This window comes from Coccidioides immitis, assembly GCF_000149335.2.
Source record: "Coccidioides immitis RS genomic scaffold supercont3.1, whole genome shotgun sequence".
NCBI classification, from domain to species: domain Eukaryota; kingdom Fungi; phylum Ascomycota; class Eurotiomycetes; order Onygenales; family Onygenaceae; genus Coccidioides; species Coccidioides immitis.
Window position 1 is genome coordinate 701,903 of NW_004504310.1, and position 19,938 is coordinate 721,840.

Below are 19,938 nucleotides of genomic sequence, written 5' to 3' on the forward strand. Positions count from 1 at the left end.
TATGGGTTACATAGAATAATAAGGTCCATTTCTCTTCCTAAGGGCCTGACGTCACCGACAATGCTTCTTATGTGCAAGGAGTCGGTGACTATTATCTACAATGCTTGTATGGAGCAACGAATGGTGGATTCGACGCTACATGCATAGACGACGTGGATGCATCAAGAATATATCACTTTGCTGGTCTTTCAGAGAAGCTGAAGCTTTCGCATCTTCTCCCGGGTGCTCAGTCAGTGGCCCCTTTGCTATTATGTATCTCACTTTTTTTTTTTTTTTTTGGACACTCAACACTGAATATCATTCACTCTGCAGCTCATTGTCTTGGTGCAGGGTCATTAAAAAGGTACACTTGCGTCTCTGAATTTACATTTTGCTAAGCGGTTAACCCTTGATAGCATGTGCCCTCCGGGACCTGGCGATAGCAGAGGGGGTCCTATGTCCACTGCGAAGGACGGAATAGATGCTAGCTTGATCGGTCCCCACCACCATCAATGCAGATCGCACATTAGTTAATTTAGCAGAGTGACCGGACTGTTTGTATATGTATTGCTTTGAACCCACCATACACTCAGTGCAGTGAAGCCATCCGTTCGATTGCTTCACCCTGTAGGCCTTGTACACGGAATCCTGGACACCCTAATGCTCATTAAACATTCCTTTTAGGACTCAGGATGTTGTGTGCAATTGTTAGCCTGGGCAGTGCAGCCCCAGGCCGCCATTATTTACGCGGTCAATCCAAAAACCGGGGTGCTACTATGAAAAGTGAATTTACCTAGAATCAGTATTTCCTGGACCAGGTGCGTGGTCTTCGCGGATTTGATGGGGGGATAGAACAGCCCTAAGCCTGCTTTTGCTGCTGTGAATCCACCCGCTGGTAATTTTCTTCTGAGATACAGCCGAAGGCACGGCTCATATCTAGCAGGGGGCGAAGGTCAATACGTAATTTCTGAAGAGCGGTGGCTAGATCATTCATTGGCACGGGGCAGAACCCAGCTTGTTGCCTCCTGCGAAAGCAGAACGTATGAACCGAGCGCGGTAGGCGATCGCCGGCATTGGATAGTACGGGAGGTGATAAGAAAGGGGATCGTTCTGTGGGGATTAGGGTAAAGACATAGCTGCGAGGTGGACTGGTAGGAGCAAATTTTGAACTATTGATGGGTTTACAGATCGTCTGCTTTCTCCCAAGGAGCAGCGGGCTGCATGAAGGAGTGGACAATGATTGCCTTGGAGGTATCGAGCATGGAACAAGCACAGCTTCCCTTTCTCGTGGGCCGTCATCGACGGCGGAGGGCCCAACTAGAGCCATGCTGATCTACGAATCGGTCTTGATGCTTGCGCATTCACGACAGATTCTTCTGGGGATGATCATCTTCCTCGAGAACTGCGGGGATGGCGAATATATATCGGAGAAACCACCTGGACTGTGTTTCCTTTTTCCAAGTCCCAATATGGAATTGCTCTAGGGAGTGATCATATAAATTTTTAGTGAGCGGATTTGAAATTGAACAAACAAAGCCAGAAATTGCATGCTCTAGTTAAAGGCGGCCATACCATAACTCCAATCGCTGCCATGGCTACTCCAAATCTCAGATTAAATCCAAAAAGAGGATGCTAATGATGCTACTCACAACAATGATCATGTCAAATGTATTTAGCGCGCTAAGTCCACAAAGATGGCTATCGATCTGTTACGGTCCATCGCCTTTTACCCTGGGATTCTCTCTCAGGAGCTTTACTCCATAACCCATGGCTGGTTTGGGGTACGGCAGGGATGGACGACTGGATCGGTACATTTACTGTCACAGTTTGGGACTTTGGATCTTTGCTGAGAGATTCGGGGCCTTTGCAATCTCCGAAGTTAGGGATAAGATCGTCCGCTGGATCAGGCGACGAAACGGATCCCCAGAGACCGGACGACAACCGACTCGCAAAGGCGGATCGAGAAGGGGGACGTTGAGAGGAGAGTTTGGGGTAGTTTAAAGTTCGGTTGGAGGAATCACCTAGAGGCAAGCTCCCCCGAGAGCTGGTAGAACTGGAAGTAGAACTAAACCTTTGCCGATGGGAATAGTCTGAACTTGGGAATCCTCGGGAAGACGCTGGGCCCAAGGCAGCAGTGCTATTTGCGGCTCTCAAGTGATCAGTAGAGGCTAGGATGCTGACATCGTATTCATCGGCAAGATTGACCTGGGAGTAAGCACCGTCCGGCTGTGGGAACGAGCCCCCAGGGGCTTCGGCCTTGCGGACGGCCATAGTCAGGGATGATATCCCAATATCGAGCAGAGCAGGACGATTGGTCAGAGCTCCTATTAAAGCATTGCAGCCAGCACCATGCGTGACCAATATGACTATGGTTTCCACATCATCATTGCCATCATCGTGGCTTTCTGGTATCATGGGGTCCTTGATATATGCAGAGCCGTTGCATTTGTACCATGATATCATACGTTCTAGGCCATCACGAAACCTTCGGTGCATCGAGCTCCATTCTTCTCCATACTCTCCGCCAGTACCCCAAGATTGAGGCTCACGCATACTATCCCACTGATAGTCCACCTCAACACATGCATCACGCGCATGTGCGACGTATCCACGCGGGATCGCATCCGAAGGCTTGACCGCATAGGTGGGAGTGGGTGGAACATAGCCACCGTGCTGGTTTGGTAGAGCTGTGGATAGTTTGGAGAGCACTGGGCGTCTGCTAGCATTTAAACCGCCAGAGGGCCCATCGAGAGTGCCAGAACGGGTTCTAGTTGGAATACTCTGGGAAGCCCCGAAAGACGTACTGCCGTCGAAAGAATTTGTGGATGACCTCTTCCAGCCACCCGGGAAAAACCCAGAAGCCGAGGCGAGATCAGCAGGCGAACTTAGTTCAATAGCTTCGGCGGGACGTAAGAGATCTGCCTTTGCGCTGGCTACCATCATGACCGAGCCCGGTGGAGGCGGGATCTGCTCAAAATAATCTGGGGTGAGCCACTCTCCAAGAAAGGCATCCAAGCGGAGGATACAGTGTCGGTTTCGCTCCTTGCTCGTGGTCGTGGGATCTTTATTTGCCTTGTCTGCGTGACCTTCTCCAAGATCGAGCGCATCGTCAGTTGAACGACCTTGAGTAGTAGTGGAACCGAACGGGTTGCTCCCGGGGGAAGATGGCTGAATCGCAAGCGCAGAGCCTTTCGCCTGACTTATTCCGGCGCTTATGGCAATCGCTGTCTGCACGCAGCGGAGGAATGGGGAGCAGTGGATAATGATTTTTTGTTTTCGCGGCGTTGTTCTTTGCGCTGGAGATTCGGTTAACGTGTCAGAGCTGGATTGTGTCTGTTCCCGTTCTCGCAGTAGGCTTTCGATGCGAATCCCGAGCATGCGCGACTGGTTCCAACCACCGTACGTCAGAGGGGGATCATACGGAGTGGGAGAAGTGAGATGCCAGTGCTTATCGACTGCATCAAGGCGGGCCCCATGTCTGTACGGAGAAATGGCAATTGCTCAGCTTTCAACCAACACCGACGATGCGTAACTAAGGATTGGAGGTGGGGAGGGTAGTACAGACCTCACAACGAATGTGACTGCTGGGGCCTTTCCCATGGCCACAACGCAATAATCACGGGCAGGATCGGACAAGAAACTCGCATTCAAATATGCAGCGAAGCTATGGATGGTGTGCAAGGGAGCTATCCGGGAAGTTCTCGTGCTCCCAAAGCTATGACTGGAGCGAGTGTAGTCCGAGTGATGCAGGCAGATAAGATAAAGATGAGAGGATACATAAAATTAGAAATAGTATTGGAAGATCAGTGGAGAATGTGATCCCAAAAAGCAAGAGACAGCTAATAGCACCAGATCCCAAGGGGCTCTAGCGAGAGAGAGTGACGGGGATGTTGTTGGTTAGTTGTTTGCTCGTTCGTTTCGTTCGTTCATTCGGGGGAGCGAAGATCTGGCGAGAGGAGAAAACCAGCAAAGCAGCCAAACAGCCGCCAGGGCAGAGACTGAAACTGGCATGTGATTGTGGAGCAGCCTTATGTAGTTAGTTATGTAAGTGGCGTCGTCCCACCATTGCGCGCTAGACCTCATCGGGTACTTATTTGGCTTCTTCAAGATGATAATAACTGCCAGCTGCTAGGTCCTCTCTCTCCAACAATCTTGCATCTTTCTACGGCAGCCTCCTCTAGACTTGACCTAACACCAAAGGGAAGGGCTGGCTTGTACAAGGCCACAAGATCTATTGCAAAGCTGTGCACGGCCCGCAAAAAGTACAGAGTACGCGTTCGGCATTTTAAATTTCACTGGACCCATAGTTAGAGCAGCTGATACCTCCTATGGGAGCTGAAGCCAGGAGAAAGACAAAGCCAGCAGAGTGATCAGCTCTCCATCAGCTGGAAGCTCTTCAGGGGGTCACTGGTGAGTATCTGAACAAAAGTGTTCCATCCTTATTGATGTAGCTTTCTCCTTCATGAAGGTACCTTGACACAAAAGGAATTCCTTGGTCATTTGCGTGCTGAATTTCGGTCTTGATAACAAACTTCGAGGTGGACTTGATGATTGTAAAAGTGAAATGTGTAAAGCGTGGGCTCGTCCGTTCCATGTACCAAAAGAATTGCGAGGGGCATGTCTGTTATGTCAAGAACCTGGTGAGGCTCCCAGACACAAAACACCTCAAGCAACCATGTATGTCGAACAAAGTTGGTTATGTCGAAAATGCAGAGTACTCGGTGCTTTTAACCCTCAACATCAATATATAACATTTACCTGTGTATGTATGCACATGTATGCCACACAGACTATGTAACTAGTAATCCTGTACATACGTAGACCATTTCCATCCCTCTGCCTGACAGCATCAACAGTTTATTCTATCAACCCTCTTTTCTGCACGCAGAATTGGCGTGGTGTCTTCTGTATAGAACATCATGTACAAACAAAACATTAACCGGGGCATCAACATATATGATGTTCGCGCCTAAAAGGTATTGTGACAAAAGGAGTATATGACCAAGGGGGAATGAACAAGGTGGAGAGGTAGGATAACATCATAACAGACCAGGCCAGAAGCAAGAGATCCCAACAGCGCTCATTATCATCATCATCATCATCTGTCCATCAATCCATCCATCCTTTCACCCAACCAACATCCTAGCAGGAAGGCCATAGACAAAGCCAGAGCTTCAAACAGTTTGACAATCATCGTTGGTTAAAGAACCAGGTGGTGCGCTTGGCCCTGCCAGACGTTGCATCGTTTGCCGGAGGGCTGGTAGCGTTAGGCTGCTCTGTCCCGCCTCCTCCTCGAAGGGGTTTTGCTATCCTCGAGCCTCCGAAGCTAAAGGATAAGCCGTCGGAAGAGGGCAGACCGCGCGTAGACCCAGCCTTGGCGGCTTCCAGGCGTTCCTTCACGACGGTGAGCTGCGCTTCAAACCTACATCGCGCGGGGAAACAAAATGAAAGCGTCAGCCTTGATTTTAATTGCCTATGATAGTAGAGGGACCATACCGGTGATTCGCAGCCGTGAGTTTCTCCTGGCTTTCTTGGAGAAGTGTCTCCAGGCTTTCAATCCTCTCATTCCGAGCAATCAACTTCCTTTCAGCAATGGCAACCTCCCTTTTTAGGCTGCTGTTCTGCTCAACGAGCTGCCGCTGCACGTGTGTCAACTGTTCCAGATTCCTTTCCAGGAACGCCATCTTCTTTTGCTGCTGACGATTATTCGAAGACTGTACAACGTGCTTATATTGCTCACGGGCCTCATCAAGAGAAATCTCCAGCTCAACGACCCTCTCGCATCGATTCTGCAAGTCACGCATTAGGGATTTCTTCATGGCGTCAAAATCTGCGATCTGCTGATGCAACGTTTTGCTGTTGACTGTAGGTGTCGTGTTGCTGGATCCGTTGGGCTGAGAGCGAGCTTCCGCGAGCGACTGCTTCAAGCGCTCGAGCTCTCCATCCTTGCGGGCGATCTCGCTTCGTAAGCTATCTACTTCCAGGTGGTCGATATCTTTCCGCGCCGCATACGCCTGTTCTAGCCGCTCCTTGATCTCAACTACATCGTTAGCATCAAGCCCCTGTTCTAAAGCAGCTTCCAACTCCTGTTGGAGTTTGACTATTCTCTGCAAGAGCTGGGCGTCAGGGGGAACGTCAGCACGGTCATTCATCGCCAACTCAGCCTGCCGCACTACCCCTTGGGTCTCAAGGAGGGATGACCGTAACTCCAAAAATTCATCCGGGGCGACCACCTCGCCGGACGAACTGGTCGCATGCAAAGAATCCACTCGTTCGACCAGCTTTTGTATCTTCCTCTCGTTCTCTGAGAAAAAGTCCATCTTGAGATCGAATCCGGCCATCATTTGAGCCATGCGTTCGGCCTTCTTCCGATCCTTCTCATCCAATGCCGCGCTGGTTTCCCTTGCACTCATCCTAGCGTCGAGAAGCTGCTGCTTGAGCTCGTCCAACTCGGCTGTCAGTTCTGAGTTGGCATCCTTGAGCGTGTCCATAGTAATCGCCGCCTCCTTGCTTTCAAATGAAACTTTCTCCAACTGCATGCGAAGCTCGTTAACCTCTGTATTTAGCTTTTCATTATCCTTTCCCGTCCGAACAGCCGATTCCTTCAGGATTTTAAGCTCCTCCTTCTTCTCTACCAACATTTTCTCCGCATCCGCAATCTGCGTCTCTCGTTCTGCCAGCTGATCTTGAAGGTCATTTTCACGCTTCAAAAATTCCTCGCGTTCATCCTTCTCTAGGACTATGGTGGGAGTGCTGGATCGATCGCCAACTCTCGAGTCTGGCCGACTGCTGGGGGTCTCAGAGCGTGCCTCTGTCTGCAGACGCGAAGGCGTCGCAGGACGCGGCGCTTTTGCGTCGAGTTTTATCCCTGCAACCCCTTCTCCCGTCCTTAAAGCCACCCATCTCTCTTGGGGAACAGTATCGCCACTCCGCCAGAGCTGGATTTCGGATTCCAAGGATGCAATGTACTTTTCAAACGTCACAGCCTGATTCTGTGCCTTTTTCAGGAGCTGCTTCAGCTCTGCAGGGCTCAGTTCTGCATTGATCTTTGCCTTATTCTTAATCGCCTTCGCACGAACGCCGAAGCGAAGGGTGCTTATCGTCTCAGCATCGTTGTAACTGCTTGGAGAGCAGTTAATGATCAATGTGGTGCGGGAATTTCCTCCCAAGCTCTCCTGTAGTATGCGAGTAAGTTTTGAGTCTCGGTAGGGGATATGCGTCGACTTTCCATCTGTAAGGGCGTTGATGACCATTCCCAGAGCGCTCAGACTCTTATTGATCTTCTTTGCTTCCTCCAATGTCTGACCGCTCGCTCCCGTCTTCCCCACTTTCTCACTACCAGCAAGATCGACGAGAAAAAGCTGACCGCTCTTCGCAGAGCCAGTTTCCACATTCTTTTGCGTAATGGTGATGACGAAAATGGAATGTGAGCGTGAAGACTCCTGGTTCATATTTGTCGCTGCAACCGCCCGTGCCGCATCACCTCTTCGCATTACTTCGTAGACTTCCTGGACGCTAGACACGTATATCTCGAGCAGTCCCTTGACGTAGACGCCTCTAGACTTCTCCTCGTGGACAGGAAGGTTGTCATTTTGCGGCAGCAAGAGATCTCGGATCCGCTCCATGTAGATTTCCATATAACTCACACGAACCGTATATTCAATATTCCCGGGACTCGTCATGATACTCGTAAACATCTGTTCTACGATCCGCGGTATTATGCCTTTTCCTTCGTCATCGTCAATATCTGACCCCATCATCGTGTATGATTTGCCAGCGCCCGTTTGACCGTAGGCGAAAACAGTTCCATTGTAACCGTTAAGGATATCGTCGACCGTGGAACGAATAGAGTAGTCAAAAACGTCCTGCTGGCGACAGTTCATGTCAAATATTCGGTCGAATGTAAACGCTCCAGAAGCTTCTCTCGACTAAACGGGGTCAAAAATTTCAGGTCAGCAAACAGTGGAGCGTCCAGAGTGATATCAAAGTTGGGGCAGTAACAGCCCGAGCGCCAAGGGAAAAAGAAAGATGGTAGGGAGGGAGGGAGGGAGGGCGCTGCAAATCTTCGCGTACGTTGATCCGGCATGTTTCCTCCGACTCGAAGTCGACAATCGGCTGTCCACCGTTGGCGACTTCGATCTTGTTCTGAGGTCGAAACCGCGCGACCACTGAGAAGCAAACAGAAGTAAGCAAAATCGTTTCAGTAGTTGCGATGTTTGCTGAGCGCTTTACTTGCCCTTGATGGTGTTGTAACTTCCAGTGGCCCCGGACCTGCGGGTGCTACCAGTCAGCCTATCTACCTTGAACCGAGCGTGAGGGGGTGTAGCAAGACTTACGCCATGATGGCCCCTGTGACCGTGCCGAAGCTCAGTCAAAGGAACACTGGGAGCCGTGAAACCGCCGGAGAAATGTGAGAGGAATGGAGGACTTTATCTTCCAACGAAGGACTCGCCGCTTCAGGGGCGGGTGTGTGTGTATTCGAGACGGCCTCGAGCTGGGAGAGCAGCGAAATGAGCAAGGGGCCCACGTGAGAACCCGACGAGAAAATCGAAAACGTCAAGCCGAGTTGAAACTCAAAGGGAAACTCCTAGCAAAAGCCACAGAACACAGGTAAAAAGCAGGGAATTAAAAAGAATGTGGACGATAATGAAACCTCCATCGTCCACAAACCCCCGTGTTAATGGTCGGTGAAAATGTCGTGGAAGCGGAGCATAGTCAGCAGCGGTCTTGGCGTTTGTTTATGTGCTCCGTCCAGCACGACTGGTTTAGTTCATAGCCTAAAATTGAGCTCGCGCGTTCCCTTGGGCCATGGTCGGCGGACTCGACCTTGGGAATGCTCGCGACCGTGTACCGCCTTTTGTCTTCTCTCTCCTATATTACATCCCGTACATATACACCTACATAGGATCCTCAGTACTCCGTATATCCGTAAAATATACTTCCATGCAGCTACCTGAAATCGGACATCTAATAATTGTAAGAGAGGAAAAAGACAACCAACAAATGGAAACCAAGATTCTTCTCGTCCCATTAATAGAAGCAACCAAAAAAGCAGCGCCGAACCCCTTCGCTGTGCATATGAAAAGAGGAGGAAAAAAAAAAAAAAAAAAAAAAAAAAAAGAGGAAAAGAAAAAAGGAAAAGAAAAGAGGGAAAGAAAAGAAAACAAAAGAAACAATCGGTTCCCTTACATGCTGCCCGCCAAAGATCAGATGAAACCTCGATGTCGGGCAGTGCTTTACGTGCACCTAAAATTTAAATGCACGGAGAGCAAGCCGTCGCATCAAGCTAGGACAAGTATTTAAAATAAGGAAAAAGGGTAAAGCCCTCAAAGGAGACACGCAGAGAGACATACACACACTGAGATAGGGGCAGGGAAAAGAGACTTCGCCAACGGAGAGATGCTTGACAGTGGACATTCGTAAACAGACATGACAAGTGACATAATCGCAGCGTTTCATATCGGGGCATTACTAGGAAGATTGGCAAACTGAACTATCTCAATCCTCCCAGCTCTTCTCGACAGTTTCGCGCACACGCTTTGCGTACTCCTTTCGGTTATCCTTGTACAGGTTGGATGCCTCCACGTTCGCGGGAGAGGAGGTGTTTGGGTCATTCAGCAAGCTGGTGGCAAAGCACGGATAGGTCAGTACATTTGAGTGATATGACGGCAATGAGACATACCTTTGAATGCTGGTTAATATCGCCGCTACATCGTACGTCGGGCTCCAACGGTTCTGGAGGATGTCGAGGCACAATTCGCCAGTTCCGTAGACGTTGGGATGGAACATCTTGCTGACAAACTTGACGCCGGGAGGCTTATTGGGGTACTGCTCTTCGAAGTGCATCACAAGTCGGAAGGTCCCGTCCTCAAAGGGGGTGTCTGCGGGACCAATAATGACGGCATTCCTGTCTCGAGTGATGAGTCTAATGTGCAAGTGAAGGTTCCGATGGCATGGACATACCATGTCATGACATTATCCGCAACTGGAGAAGCAGAGACCCCGGCAGGAGGGTCGGTTTGCATCCGCTAATTGTGGTAACATACGTCAGCAAAGATGGTTTATTTAAGGAGAGGGGCGGGGTTTCTCTCGGAGCGGAGAGCAAGAAAGCAAGACAACTTGTCGTTGCCGCAAGGGGGTGTCTATCGGTCGAGGGCAACGCATAGGAACACTGTTGAAGATGCTCACCTTGAAGTCTCTCATCAATCGACGGCGCGCAGAGGTCGACATGGTTGATCACGCGAGTCCGGGACGAAAGGGTTCAAATGGATTCAGATGGCGACTTGACAAGGGGAGCAAGAAGGGGGAGCTCGAGCAAAGGTAGAGAAAGTGAGGACGTTCAGGCCTCGCAGGATACTCGATTTTTGAAACGTTCGGGAAACGCTGGGTAGATCGTTGCGGACGACGACGGGTGGCCTGGGAATGGCACTGAGTGACAAGTTCGCTGCGGATCCCCGTCAGGTCTGCCATTCTTGCCTGTGCTGCGGGTGGAAGACGCTGGAACGTCGGGCTAGACCGGATCGGAACTAGTCGGAAACATTATATAATCCCACGTGCTTTGTTGTCACGTGATAGATCGAGGATACCTAATGACCTGGTTTTATCCTCCCAAACAACCAATGACAAGCATATCAGTCCTCCATCAGGCTATAAATGGATGTAATTCAGCCTGTCTCTAAAGAGATACAGAAGATGCAGAAAAGTCTGGAAGAAATGGAACAACAATTAAACCGCGAACGTGGCCGTCGAAGTTCAGGATACGAATCCGCTGAAGTAGACGTAGAAGAAGATGCTCAGCCAACAAATCCGAGAGAGAAATTCAAAGTGCTATGTGGATAAAATCGCAGATCCACATAACAGAAGTTGACAACTTTATCGCGCAATTCCTGGATACTGAAAATACCGTCAGGAAGCCTATGTACCCTAACTGCCAGTGTCAACAATTATGCCGAGTGGAAGCAAGATGCCCTCGTAGTAGCCGAGCTAGCAGATGTTGAAGATATTATCCTAGAGGAGCAAACAGCATCGCGACAACCTCATAATCCCGCTGCTATAAAGCTTAGGAAAGCCAAGACTAAGTGACTATACAGCCTAATTAACAGCAGTATATCCTCACAAGCTAGAGTCCACTTCAAACAGCCAGATAGCCTCGTCGGCTACTTCGTACAGGCTTTGGATACTTGTAGAAACGGCTTTTGAGGAGAGACAAATTCAACGAGGACGCCTAGCAAATGAGATCAGGAGTATGACAGCCCAGCCGGTTAGCGGAGAAAGGAACTACATAGAGAGATTCCTAGCAATTCTCATGGATCTTGATCGAATTGGATTCCCCTACCATAGCCACATATTACACGATATTTTCAAGGACAACACCACGCCTCGATGGAGAGAATTCATGCAGACCCCACTTGAGATGGCTTACCGCGAAGGATCTGACCTGCCGGAGCAGGAGCTGAACAGCTTGCTGCAGGATATATCATACCGAATCCGCAAACAAGGCGAGAGCATGAGGAGAAGCCCGGCCAAGACAAATAAGAATTCAACAAGAGTTCAAATTCGAGCCCGAATTCGAATTGAACGTCTAAGAAGAACACAATTCAGTTCAAACCTCGTTGGTTTGTACGTGGATTTAAGCAGCAAGAAGGTGTTCACTATAAGAAGATCTACGCAGCTGTTGTAAGTGGTCTACTACTAGAGCTTCTTCGCGATCTCAGCAGCCAGAAATTGGAGAGTTAGAGTCTTTTATTTCGTTACAGCCTTCCTAAATGGAACTTTTCCAGGGGAAGAGCGTGTTTTAAAGCATCGCACTTGGGAATTTGGTACGGCTCGTACGCCAGGGGTTCTACGGGTTGAAACAGGGTTACTACGCACTAGTATCAAGCAGCTACTGAACACTGGAAATCCCTAGGATTTCAAACGATGTCGGCATGCTCTATCACAAGAGGAGGCCACTCTATTTGACTGTACACGTTGATGACTGCTATATAATGGGACCCGATGGATCTGAGATTGACTGGCTCCTAAAAATGCTTCAACATCGCTTTGAGATGAAGAAAGTTACGAGTCAAAGCCATTTCCTAGGCATGCAAGCTCAAAAAGCCAAATGGAGATCTCTTTGTTAGGCAAGAACAGTATACTGAGGATTTACAAACTGAATCCGACATGGAAGACTGTAAACCTTCTCTGACCCCTATGATAAAGGAAATCTACAGTAACTTCGTGCCAGATCAAGCTGGCGAAGAATCAGCTGGAGCCAATAAGCAGTTCACGCCTACTAACTATAGGAAGGGCATGGGCTCCATGCAGTTCCTAATTACATCTACAAGGCCAGATCTTGCATTAACTGTCTAACGGTCAATTACCTATCCAAATTCAACAGCTGGCCAAATAGGGAATGTTAGATGGCATTCAAACATGTCCTACAATACCTCAAAGGTATGAAAATGAAGGGTATAGTCCTCAAAGGAACAGGTTCAGAGGTTGGAACTAGTCACAATCACAGATTCTGACTATAAATCTACCAGCAGCTACATTGTTACAATTAACAGAGCTCCAAGCCTGTTTTAAAATGCACAACCGAGACAGAATATCTAGCAGCTAGCAAAGCTGCTTGTGAATTGGTGTGGTTTAACAACATGTTGATGGAAGCAGATGTCACTAGCAAAAACTCAGCAAAGCTTAGGACCGCAAAATTGAATGTTGACAACATAGGAGCTGTCAACTTAGCCAAAGCTGAACCTATACTTCGAAGAACACACCATATCAGGGTTTGCTGCCATATGTTGAGAGATTGGGTTTAAAAGAATGAAATCTCAAACAAGCACATTGGAACCAATGTGATTAAAGCCAATGGGCTCACAAAAGCTCTTGCAAAGTACCCTTATATCAGTTTTGGGGCGCGATAGGGGTGATGGGTTTGATACAACATCATTATGGAGATTTTTGTGGGTGGTGTCAGTTAAATTACAGTATCACAATGGATTCAGCTACAGTACACAAACTTTGTGTGGCTCACATCTGTTGGTAAGCTCATTGCATCCACGGGGGTAGATGTTATGTAGGTAGTTAGGCGGAACACATGAGAAGTCAGAACAGTGTATGGGAATTCCAATATCTTGTTGATACACCATTCAGGAAATAACTTCACATGCCTGAAGCTACCTCCTATGATTTCAAGGACCAAAGTGCATCCTTCAATAGCAGGTTACATTTGTACACACATGTACCTTCATCATCTGTCTGATCATAACTGTAAATCATTTCATTAGAGAACATTTACAATGAACTGATTGGCGTGTAGTACCACTATGGAAGTTGCCTGGTGCCTTTCAACACGACCGTCTAGCACGACACGCGCCGGCACCTGGGAACTAGACCCATGCACCTATCATCACTGTTGCCCGAGGGCGAAGAAAGATACTTTCATGCTCTTAATCAGGAAAACCACGGATGATCAAGTAGCGTGCTCACTTGTGGTCTGTCATCAGGGTTGATCTTAAGCATACTCCTTAACAAATCAATCAGTTGGTCTGTATCCCGCTGAGAGGGTGCGCAAGGCCGATGAATCCGCTGCTCGGCCCAGAACCCTTCCGTATCAAGCTGTCGTCGTTCTGGAGGGAGAAGTGTTAGAATTGAGTCTCGTGACAGAAACGATAGAGGCGTTCGACAGACATACCGCCAGCGTTTGCGCAAACCTTATCCAAGTCCCAGTACGGCCTCCAGGCAGGTGGGAGAGGGCCAGCTAGTTCAAGAGTATGGTATATAATCCAATCACCTCGACCCAATCCATGCAGCAAGGCATAGCCATAATTCATATGGTAGATCTACCGCCCTGGGTCAGATAGCGGAAAGCGGTGGCGAAGAGCTCGTCCCCGCGGGTCTGAACTTACAGTGCACGCCGCCGCCCAGACATCTATAGGTTTATCCCAATCCGACCCTACCTTACCATTTGAAAGCTCACAGAAGGTTACCTCGGGAGCGCGGATGGCTATGGGAGTGTTTGATGGCGGTCTTTTGTCTGACTTTCGAAACGCTAGGAATTTCAGTCACTATTACCTGTAGATGGTAATCCGATAGTAGCCGCTTACAGTTTCCAAGATCCATGATCTTGAGGCAGAGGGGTTCATAAGTTGCACTATTCCCTGCTTTCCATTCTAAAAATTCCACCAGAGAGACAGACGGAACAAGATATGCCGGGACAGACTCATTCTGATCCAATGGATTTTGAGCCACAACAGGAACAATTTCAGGATTGGCAAAATGCTCCATTATTGACTCTTCTGGATACTCATTCAGCTGAGGCATGCTCACAGCAAGATTCCCAATATGTAAGTCTGTAATTTAATCAGATATGGTATAGTGTCTTGGAGACACTGAAATAATACTTACCACCATGAGTCACTCCTTGACTATGCAAGTATGAAAGTCCCATTATAGCCTGAAGTGAGAGCTTCTTGACACAAGCTTTAAAAATTGAAGTATCACGGAAATACCTCATGCCACCTACTACTTCAGTAACAATGCAATCATGTATTCCATTGGGCCCTTGAATCGTGAAGTCATCTAATAGATGGATAACATTATTATATCCAAGCTGATTCTGATGACTGGAATCCCGTAACTGCCGAAGAATTCGGATCTCATTGTTCTCACCAGTGATACATGAAATGTTGATTTTGAGAGCAACATAACCACTATATCAGTATAAATCAGTCATCAAATATGCTGATGGACCACACAATTAGCATCACATACAGAGAGCCCAAAAGATCCTTTGCTAGCCATACTGTAGCAAAAGCACCATGGCCTAACTTTTGCAAAATCCAGTACCTTGGTTTTCGAGTGTTGGAAGTTGACTGCTTGGGCAATACCTCACCAAGGAGTACAGGGTGATATCCTCCAGGTTTGTACTTGCGCATATCCTCTACCTCGCCGTCATCGCCATCATAGAAGAACTTTTCAACTATCGCCATTGTTGAAATATATGAGATCAAGCCAGATATGGAGATTGAATTGTCACCATGCAGGTGTACAAGGAAATGCAGAATTCCTATTCAAAGTCAGGCCCGGATTCCGGAAAGCTCACTCTGGCAAGTGTACTACTACTGTACACAACTTGGGTCCCATACCAAAAAATGAGCTTGATTGATTGATTGATTGATTATGTCATCCACCATCCCAGCCGCTTTGTCAGCAGCTATGCGGGCGTGACCCCTCATGAATAAAGACAACCCCATATCATCAGGACCTAACTTTTGAAAATATCTCCACAAGCACCTTTCTATCTGGCTCACACAGTGGCTCAATATGCTTGCCAGAGCTCAAGGTATCACGCAATACCAAGAAAAGCATGATGAGCAGTCAAAATGCTCCTTGAATAGGCCTTCAGCCAGGAATTCTGTAAGTATCTAGTCCTTAGAGATTGCAACTGGGGGGAAGGAACTATTGCAACTGACTTCAACCAGGTGGGACCACATTGTGCATCATTTCTCATGGGACATCAATGCTCTCGCGAAAGCTGATGCCATTATCTCAACATGTGGTACCATCAACTATGCCTAGAAGGTTCTGGTGCCTGAACTGCTGGTGATGCCTCAACCGCGGAGTAGTAGTTTTCGCAAACAAGAAAAAAGAGAAAGAGAATAATAATAATAATGATAACAACAATAATGATAACAACAATAATGATAACAACAATAATGATGAACTTGTTATTTAGACAGTTTCTGATCATTTGCTGGCTTCAGCCATTAATTAGTTTTAATACTTTGTTTTTTTTCCACAATCAAATTAATTGCAGAAATAGTATAGATTAGAGAAGTAATCAGATAATCTTATTAAATAAGATCTGAAATATTCATGACCAAACTTTAATTAGCAAATAATTAACCATATTTTCTTAGTTAGCAGCGAGTCAATTAGTTATGTATGGGAGTTACTGCAAACAGTCTGCGCGAGTGTGTCTTGCAGACTCTCTCCACCATCATATCTCTGCACCCCGTTGACCCTTGTGCTTCACATGCTGCTTTTGTGACCGGCTGCTCATGCTGTCTGTAGTCCTCCAATGATAATGGATTGCAAGCGCGTAAAGCGCTATCATCATGTTGGGGGCCAGAAGCCATATCCAGTGGCTGTATTTTGCACTCCTCTCGACCCCTATTTGATAAAAGCCCCGGACCCGAAAGGCTGGGAACTCTGATGATTCGTTATTATGATGTGGTAATGTGTTGAGCATGGGTGCGCCACAAGCTCACATACCCTCAGGGTCTCACATTATCCGTGTTGGACGGCTATCCTTAGCTATATTGCTGTTCCCAAGTTGCTCCTGCGCATGCTGGGTGCCAAAGCTATCCGACATTTCCACCCATGAATGAGCGTGCCAGTCGCAAAGATTGGCTTAGCCAAGTCTCGCGACCAATTATCATGGGCGGCAAGAGCAGATTTATCTCGCCCCTTCTCAGCGGCCGCAGTTTTCAACTCGGCACCGCCTGGAGGCCAGTCGTAAAAGGGCATGCGTTCCTGATTGCTTCGTCCTCATTCCAATACCAACTTCAACCGATTCTGACTACTCGCTCCAATCTCGAATGAGTTTGACACGTCCGCCTCGCAATGTCCTCAGCATCGAAAACAATCGGTGGAGTGGTAGTTCTTTACCTCCACGATGTCCCAACCGGGGCTAAATTGGACCATGAGCTGAAAGTTATTGAGACTTTCTTGACCCGCTGGAATGATGGGGAAAAATTATTACAGCCCTTTAAATCCAAATTTCAATTTGATCGCTAACCATCACCTAGGACGTAAACGGGAAGACACCAACTAAGTCCCGCGCTGTCCCTGTTGCGGCCGCTATGGTAACGTGAGTGCGCAAGTACTCGATTAATTACGCGCAGCACTGAGTATAATTCTAGTTCGGGCGACCACATCTCCGGCAGTACCCCGGACGAACGAAAGCATATCACGCTTCGACTGGGCTCCGCGTCCGATTGGAGTAAGGATCCGAGGGAAACATGCGCATGCGTGCACGTGTACTACAAAGAAGATAAGGTTGAGAATGGTTATGAAAGCTATTTGCTCAAAAACACCAGGAAGAGCAAGAACAATTCCAAATATATCAAGGATAAGGTTCAAGCAGCTCTAGACAACCCTCTGTGAGATGTGCCAGTGCGGCCGAGACATCCGGCTTTGCGTGGCAGACGGTGAGAGACTGCGCGAGGATAGCTGCAGTTTCCTTTGAAATGCGCCTGGGCACTACTGGTGACTAAGAACATCATAGCTGCTACTGAGGTATTGTTAAAACCAAGAACTCCATTCAATCCTCCACAGGCAAGCTGGCAAGTGATAATTATTTTTATCTGCCAATTGCACAATAGTTGGTTCAGTCTACCTTGATAGATCTATATATACGGTGAATAAACGCCCAGGAGGCGAAAAATCCGATCGAGCCTAGAATGTATAGTTAGATTGTCGTCTCCCCGACCAAAATGTAGCAACAGCCAAAGCTTACCAGTCAGAATGAAAGCTAAGAATGCTAACAATGCCGAATATCCCAAATAAAGGATGGCGCCAGTGATTCCGCCAAAGCTAACCCGTGTTACCCAAAAGATAAGGGCGTTAATGAAAACATACCCGCCCGTCATGCCGGCGCCGATGAACGATCTCCATTGCCACCGGTAGTCCTCAGCACAGAGAAGGAAATATACTAGGAGTATAGTGGTCATGGCGGACATCATGATCATCAAACCGTAGCAAAGGAAGAGAAAGCCAAACATATAGTAGATTTTACCGGTCCAGAGCGAATTCATGATGAAGTACAACTCAACAAAGATAGCCGCAAAGGGAAGTAAGCCGGCAATCAAAGTAGACGGGATCAGTCGGAGCGAACCAACCGCTGGAGGGATCTGACGGGGGATCTGATTTGTTTTCGTCGGCCCTTCGAGAGCCTGATAAATTGATTGTTAGGATATCCCTGAGGGCCCGAACAGGAAATTGAAACACATACCGGTTGTTTGAACCCGATCCAGCTGCCTGCCACGCTGAGAGGCACGCTGATAATAAACCATATCAAAACTATAACTACCATGGTGGTGAAAGGCACAGCGCCACTGGCCCCTTTAATCCAGAGGATGAAGTTTAGGAAAAAGAACACCGAAAACACAATAGCCGGTAACACGAGAGGCGTTGCAATGATGAGTTGCTTCCAAGCTTCACCTCCAAACGACTTATAAGCTCTGGCTGAAACGTAGCCGCCGATAGAGCCGAGGAAAGTATAGAGTATCAGGATGACTGTTCCCAAAAACCCTCTGTTCGACGGAGAGAGAAGACCGAACAAGGCAAAGACTATTTTCTCTCAGCACCAATGAACGTATCGACTTGCCGTGGGGTACCACTTACGAACTGTCAGGCCAGTCATCATGAAGAGCTGGGCGCCATTTCCCAAGAATACGCTCAGCAGTAATGGCTGTTTCGGGCAACGGAATACGTCACCGTGCACGAGCTTCCAACCAGAATCTTCCTGAATTCCATCTTCGACGGAAGCCGGATTTCCATCCAAGTCGTCCAGGTTGATCATGTTGAGCCTGTTGTACCTCGCGATATCTTTTCGTAGTGCTCGGAGTAAGATCGTGCTAACTAGGGCCACTAGCAGGATGACAAAAACCGCGGAGTAAATGAGCGAGTACCAATGCACGCTGGGATCATAGACGTGCAGGTACTTATCCCAGCGCGTGGCCCAGGCTGTCGGGGATTCCCTCCAGATGACACTATAAGTCCAAGCGACGGTCGTGTCTTCGTCTTCACTGAGAGAAACCGGAGGTCCGTTCGGTGAGCATTCAGCTTTTTTATCATCATTCAGGACCTTTGATGGCTTTCGCGAGGAAGGGTTCACTAAGACGCCAACGACGCGGTACTGCTCTGTCTTGCCCAAAGCCGCTGCACGATGGTAATCAACATAGATATCATAATGATTGTTCAGCAACTTGCTCCCATCTTTATCAACCTCGCCCAAGAAGAATCCAGGGCTATAGAACTCCTCGTCTGTCTGCGGATCCTCGCTCAGCTGCGCCGCAGGGAGCCCATCTATAAGCAAATTCACATTGTACCCATCCCATATTCTCTGATTGACGAAACTACTGCTCGCCGGGTCAAACACGACCTCCGGGCAAAGCAATTTGCAGGTTTCGTTCTTGGCCATGAAGATCTCAAACGGAGATGTCTGGATGCGGTCGCCGAATATAATACTGCCGAGTGATTCTCTGACATCCTCTGGCCCGTCTTTAGGCCGGCAGAACATAAAGTCCGAGTAATAGTAGTCATATGAAATTATGGAATGGAGTTGAGCATCGTGTTCAGAGACAGTTGGTGAGACGCGGTTTACATGGAGCGGAACCTTTTGGCCGACTTCGTAGGAGGTTGGCGCAACACCCGGAAGATAGAACGCCGATGAAAAGTGTGGATAGAGGAGTAAGAGGGGGGAAAGGAGGTGAAGGGTATTTGGAAACGAGGGCCGCATTTTGAGATATTACCTAGACTGAGAGACTTGTCATCAGCACATGTTCTCCGCTGGAGGGTTCGCTGTCCAACTCAACCTGACGAACCGATTGCTGGTGGCTATGTATGTGACGGTTATATATAAGCGCTGAAGAAGTCACGAATTCATGAGTGTCAATGCAAATGGAGCGGAGAACAGATGCAGTCAACTCATATCTCGCCAGCAATAAGAATGAGCAGATGCCACAACACCGAAGACAGAATGGAAAGAAAAGGGAGTGCGTGTGAGTGAGCGAGCGAGAGAGACAGAGAGAGAGACAGCACGTCAAGGCAGCTGTCCAAATTGGAGCTTCGGCTTATGTAACCAACTAACAGGGTGATTACATCAGCCAAGCACGGCGCATCGCCTGGAACGGGCAGCGAGGAGCGACGGGGGGCGGGAGAAGAGTGAACAGGGGGCGATGATGGCCTCGC

The 19,938-nt window shown here is 48.2% G+C and overlaps 7 protein-coding genes across 7 annotated transcripts; 1 reads left to right on the forward strand and 6 right to left on the reverse strand.

Annotated features, from left to right (window-relative positions):
* Positions 1-261: 261 nt before the first annotated feature.
* CIMG_02872 (uncharacterized protein) lies at positions 262-1,575 on the reverse strand. Its single transcript, XM_001249100.2, has 3 exons — positions 1,552-1,575; positions 773-1,459; positions 262-656 (listed from the first exon to the last, which is right to left on the reverse strand). The coding sequence occupies exon 2, from the start codon at positions 1,304-1,306 to the stop codon at positions 839-841; it is 468 nt and encodes a 155-aa protein (XP_001249101.1). The 5' UTR covers positions 1,307-1,459; positions 1,552-1,575; the 3' UTR covers positions 262-656; positions 773-838.
* A 53-nt stretch (positions 1,576-1,628) lies between these two features.
* CIMG_02871 (phosphoglycerate mutase) lies at positions 1,629-3,856 on the reverse strand. The gene is made up of 2 exons (XM_001249099.2): positions 3,545-3,856; positions 1,629-3,457 (listed from the first exon to the last, which is right to left on the reverse strand). Exons 1-2 carry the CDS (start codon positions 3,577-3,579, stop codon positions 1,678-1,680), a joined length of 1,815 nt encoding a protein of 604 aa, XP_001249100.1. The 5' UTR covers positions 3,580-3,856; the 3' UTR covers positions 1,629-1,677.
* Positions 3,857-4,704: 848 nt separating this feature from the next.
* CIMG_02869 (kinesin heavy chain) lies at positions 4,705-8,606 on the reverse strand. Its single transcript, XM_001249097.2, has 5 exons — positions 8,316-8,606; positions 8,216-8,250; positions 8,053-8,147; positions 5,476-7,907; positions 4,705-5,401 (listed from the first exon to the last, which is right to left on the reverse strand). The coding sequence occupies exons 1-5, from the start codon at positions 8,318-8,320 to the stop codon at positions 5,170-5,172; spliced, it is 2,799 nt and encodes a 932-aa protein (XP_001249098.1). The 5' UTR covers positions 8,321-8,606; the 3' UTR covers positions 4,705-5,169.
* A 629-nt stretch (positions 8,607-9,235) lies between these two features.
* CIMG_02868 (ubiquitin-conjugating enzyme E2 2) lies at positions 9,236-10,403 on the reverse strand. Its single transcript, XM_001249096.2, has 4 exons — positions 10,168-10,403; positions 9,943-10,007; positions 9,662-9,886; positions 9,236-9,601 (listed from the first exon to the last, which is right to left on the reverse strand). The coding sequence occupies exons 1-4, from the start codon at positions 10,207-10,209 to the stop codon at positions 9,478-9,480; spliced, it is 456 nt and encodes a 151-aa protein (XP_001249097.1). The 5' UTR covers positions 10,210-10,403; the 3' UTR covers positions 9,236-9,477.
* A 2,820-nt stretch (positions 10,404-13,223) lies between these two features.
* On the reverse strand, positions 13,224-14,951 carry CIMG_02866 (CMGC/SRPK protein kinase; the record flags this gene model as incomplete). The annotated part of the gene is made up of 6 exons (XM_001249094.2): positions 13,224-13,589; positions 13,655-13,802; positions 13,869-14,011; positions 14,067-14,312; positions 14,368-14,672; positions 14,734-14,951. 6 exons carry the CDS (start codon positions 14,949-14,951, stop codon positions 13,414-13,416), a joined length of 1,236 nt encoding a protein of 411 aa, XP_001249095.2. The 3' UTR covers positions 13,224-13,413.
* A 1,636-nt stretch (positions 14,952-16,587) lies between these two features.
* On the forward strand, positions 16,588-16,970 carry CIMG_02865 (uncharacterized protein; the record flags this gene model as incomplete). The annotated part of the gene is made up of 3 exons (XM_001249093.2): positions 16,588-16,677; positions 16,773-16,829; positions 16,887-16,970. The coding sequence occupies 3 exons, from the start codon at positions 16,588-16,590 to the stop codon at positions 16,968-16,970; spliced, it is 231 nt and encodes a 76-aa protein (XP_001249094.2).
* Positions 16,971-17,286: 316 nt separating this feature from the next.
* CIMG_02864 (endosomal integral membrane protein) lies at positions 17,287-19,723 on the reverse strand. Its single transcript, XM_001249092.2, has 5 exons — positions 19,572-19,723; positions 18,370-19,504; positions 17,978-18,315; positions 17,483-17,918; positions 17,287-17,421 (listed from the first exon to the last, which is right to left on the reverse strand). Exons 2-5 carry the CDS (start codon positions 19,484-19,486, stop codon positions 17,354-17,356), a joined length of 1,959 nt encoding a protein of 652 aa, XP_001249093.1. The 5' UTR covers positions 19,487-19,504; positions 19,572-19,723; the 3' UTR covers positions 17,287-17,353.
* Positions 19,724-19,938: the final 215 nt, after the last annotated feature.

What these genes read in the sequence shown, in the direction of transcription:
- CIMG_02872 (XM_001249100.2), bottom strand. Translation starts at nt 1,306, where the DNA reads ATGGCTCTAGTTGGGCCCTCCGCCGTCGATGACGGCCCACGAGAAAGG.
- CIMG_02869 (XM_001249097.2), bottom strand. An exon ending in AAGTTACAACACCATCAAGG is followed by an intron (nt 8,148 to 8,215) that starts GCAAGTAAAGCG and finishes TTTGCTTCTCAG; the next exon opens with TGGTCGCGCGGTTTCGACCT. An exon ending in CTCACGGCTGCGAATCACCG is followed by an intron (nt 5,402 to 5,475) that starts GTATGGTCCCTC and finishes CGCGCGATGTAG; the next exon opens with GTTTGAAGCGCAGCTCACCG.
- CIMG_02868 (XM_001249096.2), bottom strand. Translation starts at nt 10,209, where the DNA reads ATGTCGACCTCTGCGCGCCGTCGATTGATGAGAGACTTCAAG. An exon ending in GATTGATGAGAGACTTCAAG is followed by an intron (nt 10,008 to 10,167) that starts GTGAGCATCTTC and finishes TACCACAATTAG; the next exon opens with CGGATGCAAACCGACCCTCC. An exon ending in ATATTAACCAGCATTCAAAG is followed by an intron (nt 9,602 to 9,661) that starts GTATGTCTCATT and finishes CTTTGCCACCAG; the next exon opens with CTTGCTGAATGACCCAAACA.
- CIMG_02864 (XM_001249092.2), bottom strand. Translation starts at nt 19,486, where the DNA reads ATGCGGCCCTCGTTTCCAAATACCCTTCACCTCCTTTCCCCCCTCTTA. An exon ending in GGATCGGGTTCAAACAACCG is followed by an intron (nt 17,919 to 17,977) that starts GTATGTGTTTCA and finishes TCAATTTATCAG; the next exon opens with GCTCTCGAAGGGCCGACGAA. An exon ending in CTTAGCTTTCATTCTGACTG is followed by an intron (nt 17,422 to 17,482) that starts GTAAGCTTTGGC and finishes TATACATTCTAG; the next exon opens with GCTCGATCGGATTTTTCGCC.
- CIMG_02871 (XM_001249099.2), bottom strand. Translation starts at nt 3,579, where the DNA reads ATGGGAAAGGCCCCAGCAGTCACATTCGTTGTGAG. An exon ending in GCAGTCACATTCGTTGTGAG is followed by an intron (nt 3,458 to 3,544) that starts GTCTGTACTACC and finishes TTCTCCGTACAG; the next exon opens with ACATGGGGCCCGCCTTGATG.